The 13,486-nt window shown below is 36.2% G+C and overlaps 1 protein-coding gene across 4 annotated transcripts in view; it reads left to right on the top strand.

The window, feature by feature from the left end:
* The first annotated feature begins 9,191 nt into the window (after positions 1–9,191).
* The window catches only part of LOC139691371 (PHD finger protein 7-like), a 35,640-nt gene continuing 31,345 nt past the window's right edge, over positions 9,192–13,486 (top strand). For all 4 annotated transcript variants that reach the window (XM_071589160.1, XM_071589162.1, XM_071589163.1 and 1 more), the window contains exons 1-4: positions 9,192–9,496; positions 9,945–10,046; positions 10,236–10,360; positions 13,052–13,223. In XM_071589160.1, coding sequence (XP_071445261.1) covers positions 9,389–9,496; positions 9,945–10,046; positions 10,236–10,360; positions 13,052–13,223 — 507 coding nt within the window. In that variant the 5' untranslated portion in view covers positions 9,192–9,388. The remainder of the gene's footprint in view (positions 9,497–9,944; positions 10,047–10,235; positions 10,361–13,051; positions 13,224–13,486) is intronic.

Raw genomic sequence — 13,486 nt, 5'->3', positions numbered from 1 at the left:
TTATTTTTTGAAGTGCTTCGAGGATTGGAAAAAACATTGGCACAAGTGTATAATATCTAATGAGGATTACTTTGAAGGGGACAAAATAGATATTCATGAATAAATAAAAAATTTTTGAAAAATCAAGTGGCGATACTTTTTGAACAGACCTCGTATGCTGTCTTGACTAGGACTCATTCTCTGTAGTGTCCATCACTTTAATCTTGGCAATGATAAATGAGGTGGTTTCCTGTTGCCTTCCTCAATAGTGTTTTTAATGTTACACCATCCCTCAATGTTAGGGTGAGGGGCAGTGTCAGGTACCCCACTGGGGATGCCTTTGCAGCCGCCTTGCTGAGGAACAGATGCTGCATGGACTACCTTTCGTCTGACTCCTAACCTTCGACCTATCTGGCATGGGTGACCCTACCAGGAGCAATTATCATTACTCCCACCAGCACAGCTCTAGTGACCATTGGAAAGCACAAGCCCTTCCACCACGTCAATGTTGTAGCCCATTTGAGGGGCAGTTTTAGGGCGAGGTGTAAGGTAGGGTTGCCTATTATAACCGTTGCTGTTCAACGTGTAAATACTGAAAACCTGCTGATTATCCTTTTGCATTGTTCTGGTTTGTTTTTATACTCCCAAGTGACCAAAGAAAGGTTCACTATGGTGGGGATTTCGTCTTATCCATACTTGTCATATTCGGAATAATTATCATGTGTGACCATAAGAAATTTCAAGGGGCAGAGAACTCACCTCGTTATTGGCGGGGTTTCGTCAAATGCAGGATTGTTATGAATGAGTTTTCCATTTTCTTCTTTCATCCATCTCTAATTATCTCACCCCATGGTTTCTTGGCCCTCTCCTAGTTACTTTTCATACAGTTTCAGCTTTCAATATCTCCTTTTTTATGTATTCTCTTTATTTTCTACAGAACCCTGGTCTGAGGTATCCCATTTAATTTCATTAAAATCAAATGATCATTCTTTTTTATCATTTTGGTTCATGCCTTTACATGACATATTCCCAACCATTTCCTAATTTCTCCCAACGTCCTCATTTCTTCTTTAATCTCCTTCATTTGAATATAAATTTTAGTATTACCCAAGCATTCTCCCTCATGATATTTTTCGAAATTATCACGCTGTACCTTCTTCGTGACCATAGCAATTTAACTGATATATTTTGGGATTTGACCATAGCAATTTAACTGATATATTTTGGGATTTTCTATGCATACTTACCCCGATATGTTGTCTAATTCATGCCGAACTCATGCTTGGAATCTATATTATTGCATATTAACCAAGGTCTAAAGAGGAAAGGAGCTATCCATCAATCATTCGGTCCGAGATAGAATATGCCTTTTAGGCCAATATACTTTATAACGTACAGAAACATATTCCAAGCAGATCTTTTACCAGAATTTTCAGCTAATTACTCTGGGTCCAATCCTAAATTCACCTACTAATTTTTAGGTTTTGATTAAACAATTCTCAGTTAAAAAGTAATTTTCCCAAGGACTTTTCTACCTTTATATTTTTTTAAATTCCTAAGGTTAGGCCAATTAATATGATTTCTTTCAGCTAAAAATGCCACATATAAACTTAAATTCCTGTACACCTCTAGGTTTCAAAGTTTTGCGCGACTTCAAACGAGGGGAATGTAAAAAAGGTTAAAAGTTGACATCAATGAAATTTTATTTCTTAACAACTCAAAATACAAGAATATTTTACAGTGCCAAAGAAGCTATCAAGTATCATAACTAACTTCAATTTTAATTAAAACCATGCATTATATGGAACATGATTTAAGAAGCATCTCACATTCAAATTTAGTTTAGAAGAACTAAGCTGGGATACATTTCTTCTCAAAACTGGAGTGGTACCTCAAACCCCAGTATACATTTAATCTTAAGGCAAGGATAATTCCTCAGCCTGATCATTTGGGTGAAACTCTACAGTGCTCATTCAGGGTCTTCAATTGGCTCCGTAGTTAACTGTAATGAAAAAATAATATAGCATTATTTCATGATATTTAAATACCATGGTTTATCTTTTGATAAAAGAGTAGCACTTACATACTAAAAGAATTAACCTATATGGAGAAGGATCAAGTTAATGTTAGAGAGTAGACTAAGATAGCTTTAGTATCAATGTTAAGCATTATTTACCAAGCCAAAGTACATAAAATGATTTTCCCATGCCCTATTATAAAAATTGTGCTGTACAGGAATATATGAAAACTAAAAGAGGTCTCATTGTATAGAAAACATTTTCGAAGCAGTTGTGCAAATTATATTTAGGGCAATCAAATGTTATATGTACAAGGTTTTTTTTTAAGCATTCAGGATTACTGAAAGGAGTTTAAGCCTTGATGAAAAGAAAGTATTTGTTTCTTAAACAAAGAGTGCAATTTTAATATGATAAGAAAATTAGAGCTATATGGTTTTAAATTAAACTAAAAGAGGTCTCCTGGAAAAGGAAGTAGTCAAGAGACAGTTACACAGCATATGAATAGGGCAACTAAAAAGAAATAAGCTATATGAAGGTTTTTCAGGAATAAGTGTTTATGAAAAATGAGTTCGTATTAGGCTATAGGAAGATATATATTCAGGAGTAAGGGTTGATTAAAGGACAGTTGTAGGATTAATTGATAGAAGGCATTTGTTTTTACACAAGATGTTGCATTCATTCCATATTTAATTAGAAAATTGGTGGTCTATGGGCGTGCGCATTAACTAAAACAGCTCACCCTCTATTGGTGGAAGTTACAAGTTATGCGAAGCATATTTAGGGCAAATAAAAACAATTATACCTCATGAAGTTTTTTTTATAATAAAGGGTTAAAAAAGAGAGTTCAATTACTGAAGCAAGGCATACAATAGTTACATTTCCAAGATTCCAATAATTCATTATTTGATTTGAAAATTGGTGCTATGCAGGCATACGTAAAAATAACATGAGGTCACCTTGCACTTTTTTTGCACACAATTATTTAAGATACAGTTGTACAGAGTATAACTAGAAAAAATAAAAATAATAAAGCAACAGAAAGAAGATTTCTTGTATGGAGAGTTTAAGCATTGATGAAAAGAAAGCATTTGTTTTTAGCTAAAATGTGAAAATCATTTCTTATTCAATTAAAAAATTATGGCTATACAGGAATATGTATTAACTAGAGGAGAAAACCTTGCTTAGAAAGAATTTTTCAGAGTTGTACTAAATATAAACAGAGAAATTAAAATACATGCAAGGGGTAATACAACCCTGTACAGAAGTCATTTTATAAGGAGATGCACTAAGTATCAATTAAGTCACTTATAAAGCATCAATATAAGAACAAGGGCTTTATTATGAAGAATAACTGGATGAATTTAATCTTATACCTGTTCTTTAATCTTAATAAGGTCTGTTCAAAAAGAGAGGAGACTAATTGAGTAAATACCTGATTTTGTTAGTTACCTTTTCATCATGCTTATCGCCTTCAAAATACAGCCCTTGGCTGGCAATGCAACGCTCCCAACGTGTTTTCAAGCTATCGAATGCCGCCTGAAACGCTTCTTTCGGAATGGCTTCTAAGCCTGCGGTACACTTTAGTTGGATGTCTTCAGTAGTTTCAAATCGGTGTCCTTTCAAGGTGGACTTCAACTTAGGAAATAGGAAAAAGTCCGCAGGAGCAAGATCCGGTGAGTAGGGTGGCTGAGGGATCACCGGTGTGCTGTTTTTGGCCAAAAACTCAGTAACAATCAATGATGTGTACGATGGTGCGTTGTCGTGATGTAAGCACCAAGACTTGTTTTCCCACATTTGTGGTCTCTTCCGCAACATGGCGTCTCTTAGCCTTCTCATTACCTCAATATATTGCTGCCCAGTCAATGTTTGTCCTTTTGGGACATATTCATGATGAATAATCCCTTCCCAATCAAAGAAAACGATCAACATCACCTTGGGTTGTAGGGAAGATGGCCCCTTTCCCTGTGAAGACTGGGCTTTGGTTTCTGCATCGTAACCATAAACCCAGGTTTCATCGACTGATACGATCGTTTTTAAGAAGTTTCGGTCGTCTTTAGAACGATCGAGCAGTTCCTGGCTGATGTCAAGACGTTCTTGCTTATGTTCATCCGTTAACACTCGCGGCACTAATTTCGACGCGATACGCTGCAAGCCCAAATTTTCCGTCAAAATGGTGGAACAGGATTCCACACTAATTTCAACTTCATCGGCAATCTCCCTGACAGTTAACCTACGGTTTGCAAGAACCAAATCATTGACACTGTTAATGTGGGCGTCGGATGTTGACGTCGATGGTGGTTCACTTCTCGGTTCATCAGTCGAAGTTATTCCAGACTGGAAGCGATTGTACCAACGAAAACACCTTGTCCGACTCAAACATTCATCGCCAAATGCCTCCTGAATCATTGCATACGTTTTAGTCGCGCTTTTCCCTAGTTTACACAAATTTCTATGCACAAGCGCCTCTCGTCCAACACCTTCATTCTCTTCAACAAAAGAATGTGCACGGCAATGGTGTGGGACCGCAGACGAGAATCGCTATTAGGGAAGTTAGCACGCTAGCAATGCGGTGTTTTTTACTTCTTATAGACGCCGCTAGTTGGCACTCAATGTGATCCGTCCAGCAGGTCGAGCGTAGTCTCTCAACAGTCCCTCATCATTTTTTGTTAGCAGGCAAAGCATATATAGATTTAAAGAAGCATCAGCAGCACCGACAGAGTGTAGAAATTATTCCATTTGAATGCAAAAAATTATGGTCTGCCGGAATTCATATGAACTATATAAGATCTACTTGTATGGAATGCCTTTTAGAAGCACATATACAAAGGACCATCAAGATAATCAAAACGAATTAAGCTTTATGTATACATTTCATGCTAAGTAGGGAGAGCAGATGAAGGAAACTTGAGTATCAATTAAAGAAATTATAAGGTACACTGGACTAGGCAGGATTCAGCGATCATTCCATGCTGCATTAGAGAAAGAGTGTATAAATTTAGTTCTGATCTATAAGAGTATCATTGTATTTCAAACGTTTTCAAAATACTCGTGAAAAGTATATTTATGGATATTAAAAAGAATTAAGCCATGTGAAGGTTTTTTTTATGGATTAATTAGCGGAGACAGAATGGATGAAAAGAAAGTGCTTGTTTCTTAGCCAAAGCATCCAATGATTATTTTTATGAATGGACCATTAATGCTATAGGGTTATGAATGTAAAGTAGGAGAGGTCTACTTGTATAGAAAGAATTTTAAAGACAGTTATGCAGAGTAACACTAGGGAAAGTAAAAAATTAAGTTTTGGGTTAGGAGTAAGGGCTGATGAAGGCAGTTTGTTTTGAGGAACAGAAAGAATTCGATTTGTAGCCAAATGTGACTATCATATCTCATTTAATTAGAAAATTGGTGCTCTACATCAATAAAGGTGTAAACTAGAGGAGGTCACCTGTTGTAAATAGCATTTCAGAGATAGCTGCAAACAGAATAAATAGGGTAAATTAAATATAAAAAACCAAATGAATAAAATTTGTATTAAGGAGTAAGGGATGTTGAAAGGAGATTTTAAGTATTGCCACAAAGAAAGCATTTGCTCTTTTGTCAAAGTTATGAATTTTTATATTTGATTAGAAAATTAGTGCTATGCATGCAAATGTATAAACCAAAAGGGGTAACCCATTTTAGAGCATTTCATAAGGAGTTGCACCAAGTAATTATGGTAATTAAAAATAATTAAGCTAAATGAAGAACACTCTTGTTAAGTTTATAGAGTAGCTTAAGGTAGCTTTAGAATCAATTAAAAGGAAGCATTAGGCACTCAGCCAAAGTAAGTGATCATTCCATACTCTATTAGAAAAATGGTTCTCGATAGGTGCATGCGTATGTGTGAGGACTCATTGTGTAAAATACATTTTGGAAGCAATCGTCCAACGTACATTAAGCTATTAAATAGAGTAGCTTGCAAAATGCCTATTTTAAGAAGTAAGGGTTGGTGAAAGGGGGGAGTAATATTTGATGAAAAGAAAGTCTTTGTTTCTAACCAAAATGTGCAGTTATTACTTGTATGATTGGAAAACTGTTATTCTAAAGCCATATGTATACACTAGAAAACGTTACCTTTTATAGAAAGAATTTAAAAGACAGCTGTGGAAAGAATAACTTATTAAAAAGAATTATGTATCATTGACTAGCACGTCCACTTAAGACTTTAAAAAATACTGGAGGAGCATTAATTCTAATGAAGACAGCAAATGATAAAAGGGGCACAGCAGTCCTACTGGAAACAGTATAGACTGCGTAGATTTAATGAAAATAGGAGAATAGAAAATGAGAGAGTTAAGTGTTTTAAAAAAAAGAATACACTATTAATAGTAGGAAACATTTTGAGTAGGGAACACAAATGACTGTTATTTCAATGGCAGTTGGACAATGTTATTGTGCATAATGTTTCAACTTAGCTGTTTAAGAGCTATTATTGCCCTAAATGTTTTAAAAGTTCATGTATGTTGCACATTTTCACTGTCCAATTTGCTATGGTGAAATGTGACATATTCTGGTGTGATAGTAGCAACAGCATTCATGTATTTAAAATAAAATAGGCTTTACATATTATGGTACATTTATCAAATGGGTAATTTTGGTGAACCCATTATGAGAGACCAAACACTCTAATCATCTTTCTCAATGTTTCATCTATTCTTATGTATTTAAATATTTAAACATTAATTTCATTCCAATACAATAGCATTCAAATGAAATTAGGTGGAAAGGCAATTGTATGTTTTTCATAGGGAATTGAAAAGGACTAGGAATGGTCTTTTCCAAAGGCGATAAAACTTTTCAACTTTAGGCCAGATGCAATTAGAAACATAGTTATCATTATTAGAGCCTCATAAAATTAGACTTTAATTTATTTGAAAAAAATATTAACATTTGTAAATGACTTTGTTTAATGTGTCATATTTACTGCATTGGCAAAAGTCTTTTTTTATGTTCTATAGGTAATTAAATAAATAGAATAATCTGAATAATCATTTAGGTAATTGGTGAGGCATACACAAAAGAGTGATATTAGGTAGTTGGTGGTTCCCTTCAAATGGGCTCATCAAGAAATGTGTCTAGAGCTTCCTGTTGAAGGAAATATGTATGACAAGTTGTAGATGGAGATCCCGATGGTCACTTATTGCTCAGGTGAAAATTCCAGCTGGAATTTGTTGTCTCAGGCGTAACTTTGTGGAATTTGCATAACATATTGAAATGTAATGAAATAATTGACTTTGTAATTCCACACACTTTATTTAAAAACACGACCAGGTTTCGACGTTGAACGTCATCATCAGGTTGATGATGACGTTCAACGTCGAAACGTCGGACATAACCTGATGATGACGTTCAACGTCGAAACCTGGTCGTGTTTTTAAATAAAGTGTGTGGAATTACAAAGTCAATTATTTCATTACATTTCAATATGTCCAGCTGGAATATTTAACAGGCTCTCCAGGAAAGATCCCACAATAAATATTAAGGCTTGCAGAAATCCAGTAGGAAGCATTATCTTTACAGAAACCACAGAGCCATAATGTTTCTAATACATAGTTCCTACAAGAATTTAGTAGGATACTGGGAGAATCTTGGAGGATACTTTTTAGTATCTACTCCGAAGTATTAACCTATTCCAGGATGATGAAAATTTGCTGAAAAATGTAGTTGGGCCTGGCAAGATTCAACAACATTTAGCCAGGGCGCGGTCTTAATTTTCCAAATATACCCCTAATTTTCATCTGATTAGCAGTGATTTCTTTATATTTAGGATGTTATGACCCTACATGTTCAGCTGGAAATGGCCAATTTACAGCTTAAACATTTACTGTAGTGATAACATTTTTCTCAAAGGGGAGGGCCAAGTGAAGTCAAATAGTGCCTATATAAAAATGTAGCCATTTTCAATGTGTTTATATAATCACTGTTTCAAGGTGTCCAGAATTGTTGGAGATATAGTAGCTTTTGTAAATTTGTTGAATGATCCAGGGTAGTATCTTCTCCCTTTTAACCGCCATGAGCACCTAGAGATAAAGTGTAACTCGATGAAACTCATATTTTCCACCTTTGCCTAATTCTCTTATTATATATAATATCATTCAAATATTGCTAAAAAACCAAAACAACCCATAATGATTGACCTAAAGTTAGTTTTAATTGGTGGAGTGGGTGTAATTCCCACAATGATATCTCCTAATTAGGTATATTGTTATGAATCCATACTTCATTGTTTCCAGTTTCTTTCTTTTTTGCCCCCTACTCTTTCCATTAGACTCCCAAAAAGCCACAGTGACTGAGGGTGCCCAGAAGCATCACCCAGAATTGAACAAAGCCCACTTCCAGTAAGTAGCTCAGTGCTCTTATCACTAGACTGCCATGATATATTTTACAATAGTTAAATTAAAAGTAGCCTAAAATTCACAATAATTCGGCCTCCTGAAGCTCTGAGACGTATAGTCTATAACTAGACGTGCTACATCTGAATATTATTATAGTTTGATGAATAAATGAAATTGGCCCTTATTATAATGGTCACCTTATGAAAGTGGGTCGCGGTAGTCCAGGGGTAGAGAGTTTGACTACTGATCGGAGGTTTAATTCTCGGTCAAGCCTCTCCGCGTACCCTCGACTTTACTCAAGCTGTGTTATTCCTTGGTTAGCAGATCTTCCTGGGAAACCATAACCGGCACTGGCCCCCTCCCCTGTGGGTTGAGTACTGGATTAACTCTACCACCTCCAGCCAAACTAGCATTAGTATAAAATGAAGTAACTTGCCTAAAAGTTTGTTTCACGCATTTAGAGGGCTGAATCATTAAGAAATTGATTGATTTTATTATCAAAACTCTTTCAAATGCTGATTACTTCGTCTTGAAATACTTTGCAGTAACAGAATATATGTCCTAATATTACCTTTCACATTACATTTCTAACGAACAATGAAAGAATTTCAAAATTCACATTCCCGCGCGCGCGGGACTCCATTGTGCCAGGTAACATTTCCGATGAATCGTTAAATATTGCTTGAATTCGCTCTCGCCACCTCAAGTCAATCATTTAAATTCCTAAAATTATTTTTAAACAAACTTTCAAACGCTGTAAAAATATTCCGTTTAAATCTCATTCATGTCAGTTGGCTCGGGACGGATCGGCGTCAATTAATGGAATCTAAAGAAGATGTCGCCAAAATTTCATTGATTCAACCGAAGATGTTGGGATAACCATCGAGTTTTTAGAGGAAAACTAATGCTTGTTTATGTCGTCTGTAAATAGTTTGACTGCGGATTCAGCCGTGATAGGGTTATTCCTAATTTTATGACTCTATTGGTGTTCCTTCGCTCCTTATTTCGTTTAAAAGTATGGTGTCTGTGAAGGGAAGTTGTGGCTTTTGTGGTAAGCCTCGCAATGACATTCTTTATGGGCCACTCCACAGACAGAAGGACGTCAAGTGTCATTATTATTGCTTGGTAAGATTTATGAATCTCTTTAGTGTTTAACACTTTAGATAAGTCTCCGCAATCATAAACGTCATGGTTTGTGTTGTATTGAATAATATTCGTTGATAATGTTTGTGAAGTGTTTTGTAACAAATTTTCGAAGAAATTTTGGTCGAAAGTTTCATTAATTAGAGGATATTTAAATATTGCAAATTATCGATTAGCAATTTGGCACTTTTTTTAGAGTCCCTTTTAAGTTTTGTTTGGAAAACATGTAAACAGATGGCATATTTATGAAGTTCGTTGTAGTTAGTTTTGTGAATTGAAAACTTCATCCGTCAATGTTTTTTCGCTGTCATAACTAAACGAAAATGGCGAATTGGATTACTACTTCTCTATGCATCAATGGAAATAGTGATATATTTTTAAAAATAAGCATTTATGATGACTTAATCGCTTAGCACCTGACACATTTCAGCTCTTTGCGCATATTCTGGACCAAAATGGATCCGATGATGAAGGTATCCTGGGCTTTCTCTTACCTGATATCCGAAAAGTCCTTCAAAGCGGGCAAAGTATGGTATGTCATAGTGTAACATCAATTTCTTTTAAGTACCGTGTGGTTTTTATTTAATTGTGTCTTAAAAAATGTTTGTTAATTTTTGTTTGGCCTTAGGGTTGAGTACAATGAATTCAAATGATATCGAGTAATTAGAAAGTGAATGAACGTATTCTTGATTTTTCTTAAGGCCTGTGCATTTTATTTTAGTGTTGTTCGTACTGTGGTCAGCCTGGTGCCCTTTCAAAGTGCTTTAATAGCAAGTGTAAAAAAATATTTCATCTTCCTTGCGGCCTGGAAAAGGGTTCTCTTCACCTTTTTTATGGGGATTTTAGGTGAGTTCCATTTAGTTAACTTCATTCATTTTATTTTTAATTTGTATCGTTCTAAGTTATGGAGAACATCCCATGTACTCTATGTTCCAGAACTTGGATTAGTTACTAAGTAGCAACCATTACCTCAAAACTTGGGATTTTGCAGTCATAGACCTCTGTCAGTGAACAATATTTATTTATTTACCATCTGGGTTTTTCAAGAATTTAACAATAGGACGACGCTCTGGTGAAAGATCAAGGTGCTTCGCATCACCTGCCTCTTGGTTAAACTTAATGATAGGTTGGCGTTTACGTTTTTGTTTAATGTAGGGTGAACCATCTTTTGAATAATGGGCATAATAAGCCCTGATATCTTGAGAGAAAAATACATTGTGAGGTTTGTTGAGTTAGCTGGCTACGTGATTTGAAAGGGAAATTTTCAAATCTATGCATTGTATTTGCAAAAAAGGTCAGATTTCATAGTTGCCTTAACATTCTCTTCTGCCAAATAATTATGTGGCAAACCCAGTGGATAGAGCACTTGACTACTGACAATTAGTCCTGGGGAAGTTTCTTGGTGCCCTCATCTTCCCCTATGCCTATGTAATTTTTTTGGTATTAGATATTTCTTGGAAAAACTTAGATGGCACAGTAAAACCACAGAAACTAGTCTCCTTACCCTTCATGTCTGAATTTCACATGCTGCTCCTTAGTACTAGGTAAGATCTGCCCTCGCCTATCAAACCAATCTTCAGGTTGACTGGTGGTGGTTGAATGTTGGTGATGATATGAATATTTTAGGAGGTCCCTATTTGCAAAAAAGGTTGATGAATGTACATGTTTGTTTGTATGAAAATTTTTTAATTGGAAATTCTGCATAGAATTTGATCCACCTCATATTAAGGAGTTACATATATTTCTTCTTTACAAAGGAAGATTTATAATATTTTTTAGATTTGTCAGTTGACTCTTGAATGCTATGTTACACTGTTATATCAAGTGATACTGATTGGTACCTGAGGACAAAAGATTGCATAAAATGTACTTTGGACAATGTGTAGCTTTTCTCTTGATTGCTTGATTTGCGAGTTCATTGTCATAAAGGAGGTATTCTCAGAGTTGCATATAAGTCTTTGAATGCTGAGACAAAGCCTCCTTTCTCTTGAGAATCCCTATTGATGTATATGCTGTGCCCCCCATCCCCTGAGTTCTCAGGCTGTGGCAGATATTGTGCCTCATTCATTCTTTCAGATTTTACTGCCATTAGTCATCACATCGTGCCTTGGATAGACCTTGACAATGACAGTTCATGTCTTCTTGTTCTCTAAAGGGTTTTTAGTGTACCAATATCAACATTGTTTTCATCCTTACAGGGGAGGGAGGGAGAGAGAGGGGGGAAGAAGGGTGGAGCTAGGGGGGAGAGTAGGGGGAAGAGAAGGGAGACAATTACAAAGGATAGCGGAAGCACAGAGTTTCGATTTTGTTAAAAACAGTACACATAGTCTTAAAGTGCGAAGCGGTCCACTTGGGTGAATGGCGGGAGTCACCAATAACCCATTGGCAGCTGGAACGATGCCAGTAGGTGGGCTAAGGGCTGGAGTCCAGGCCAGGGGATTAGGCCCCTTCTGGAAGGGGTGATGGCAGAATACACGCACACTGGGGGGGGGAGGGGCACTCAATGACGGGAGTGGTTGTGTGTCACGCATGGTCAATATTCACAAACGAAAGTTGATGGAAAGGAGGGGGGGAGGAGGAAGTGATGTGGATGTCAGTGCTATGATCAGTTATTCATTATGTTTGACTTCCAGTGCATCACACCTGAAGCTACTCATTTTGTACCTGAAGTAACTCACGGCAACCACTGACAGTACCTGACTTGTCCATTTCCGAAATCATTTATGGTGCCATTATGTTATCGTAGTAAATACGTTAAAGTAAAGCGAATTCCATCATTAACCGCAGTAAAGCATTTTCTTAAGTTCCTGCCTAATAATTTTTTTCCCACCCAACAAGAATAATACAAAGCCTGGTCAGAACATGGCCTGCATTTCTATATCTTATCTTTCATTGTGTATGAGACTGGCCCATCAAGAAATAGATATTTACATCAAGATATAGATAGATACATGGCAATTTTTCATGAACTGTTGTTTCTTGGAATGCGAAAAGTGCACATGGGAAACCTGTTCTGCCCTAGGTGATGACCCAGATATCCTTATCTGAGCACTAGCTTTTTTTAAAGGAATCTGGTCTCCTACAACTCTTGTGACATTCAAGTGATGCAAGGCACAAATCACCTTTTACGTAAATATTATTTTAATGTTGATAGTGCACTTCTTTGGTTTGTTTCATTTTTTTCTTATGAACGCGTTGGTTTCAAGAGGTGCGAAATGACCTAGGCAGTCAAAGCATCCAAATAAATCTATGCCGTCTACAATAACCTAAGTTTCTAATGCCTACAAGCCCTCTTTTAAGATTCTCTGTTGAAATTAATAGTGAAAATATTTTGGATTATTTAACCTGAATGTATGAATTTCACACACCATAAAAATTAGTATGAGGTGTGAGTTCTTCCTTTCCTTATCCTCCAACTCATACTCGCAGATTATATTTATGAATTTAGTAACTTCTCCTCACATGAGTGAATGTTTATGCTGGTGATTAATGCAATCTTAAATCAAAGGCACTTTTTTTTCTAATTAATTTCAATAGGTCCTTCTGTAATGAGCATCGTCAGAAGCAGCGAGTGCCTCCTGAAGTGTTGAATAGCCGAGATGTTTTGTGCAGTGTTTGCTTTGACCCTGTGGAAGACCTGCACTCACCTGACTCCCTCTGGGCCCCGTGTTGTAAGAAAAATGGATGGTTTCATCGATTGTGTATTCAGGTGATTAATTGATATGTATTATCCCTGTTAAAATGAAATCCTCTGATTTGCCTCCCTGATGACTATTGGAATTAGACAGGAATTAGTCTTAAGTTCTCTTTTGATTAATGGTACATTATCCTGGTCTACGACATGCCCATATTTGTTCATTAGGATGTGTGGAGACTCCAGCCAACAAAATGTGGAAGTAGAAGGTTTATTTTTCTGAATGAAGGGTCTTTAACAACACTCCTCAAGTCTTGAGGATCCTTTCTGTCTTTCAT

Source organism: Hetaerina americana, unplaced genomic scaffold, assembly GCF_022747635.1.
Source record: "Hetaerina americana unplaced genomic scaffold, ioHetAmer1.1.p SCAF_33, whole genome shotgun sequence".
Classification (NCBI taxonomy): Eukaryota; Metazoa; Arthropoda; class Insecta; order Odonata; family Calopterygidae; genus Hetaerina; species Hetaerina americana.
The sequence above is the reverse complement of the archived record's forward strand: the minus strand, read 5'-3'. Positions and strand labels throughout refer to the sequence as shown.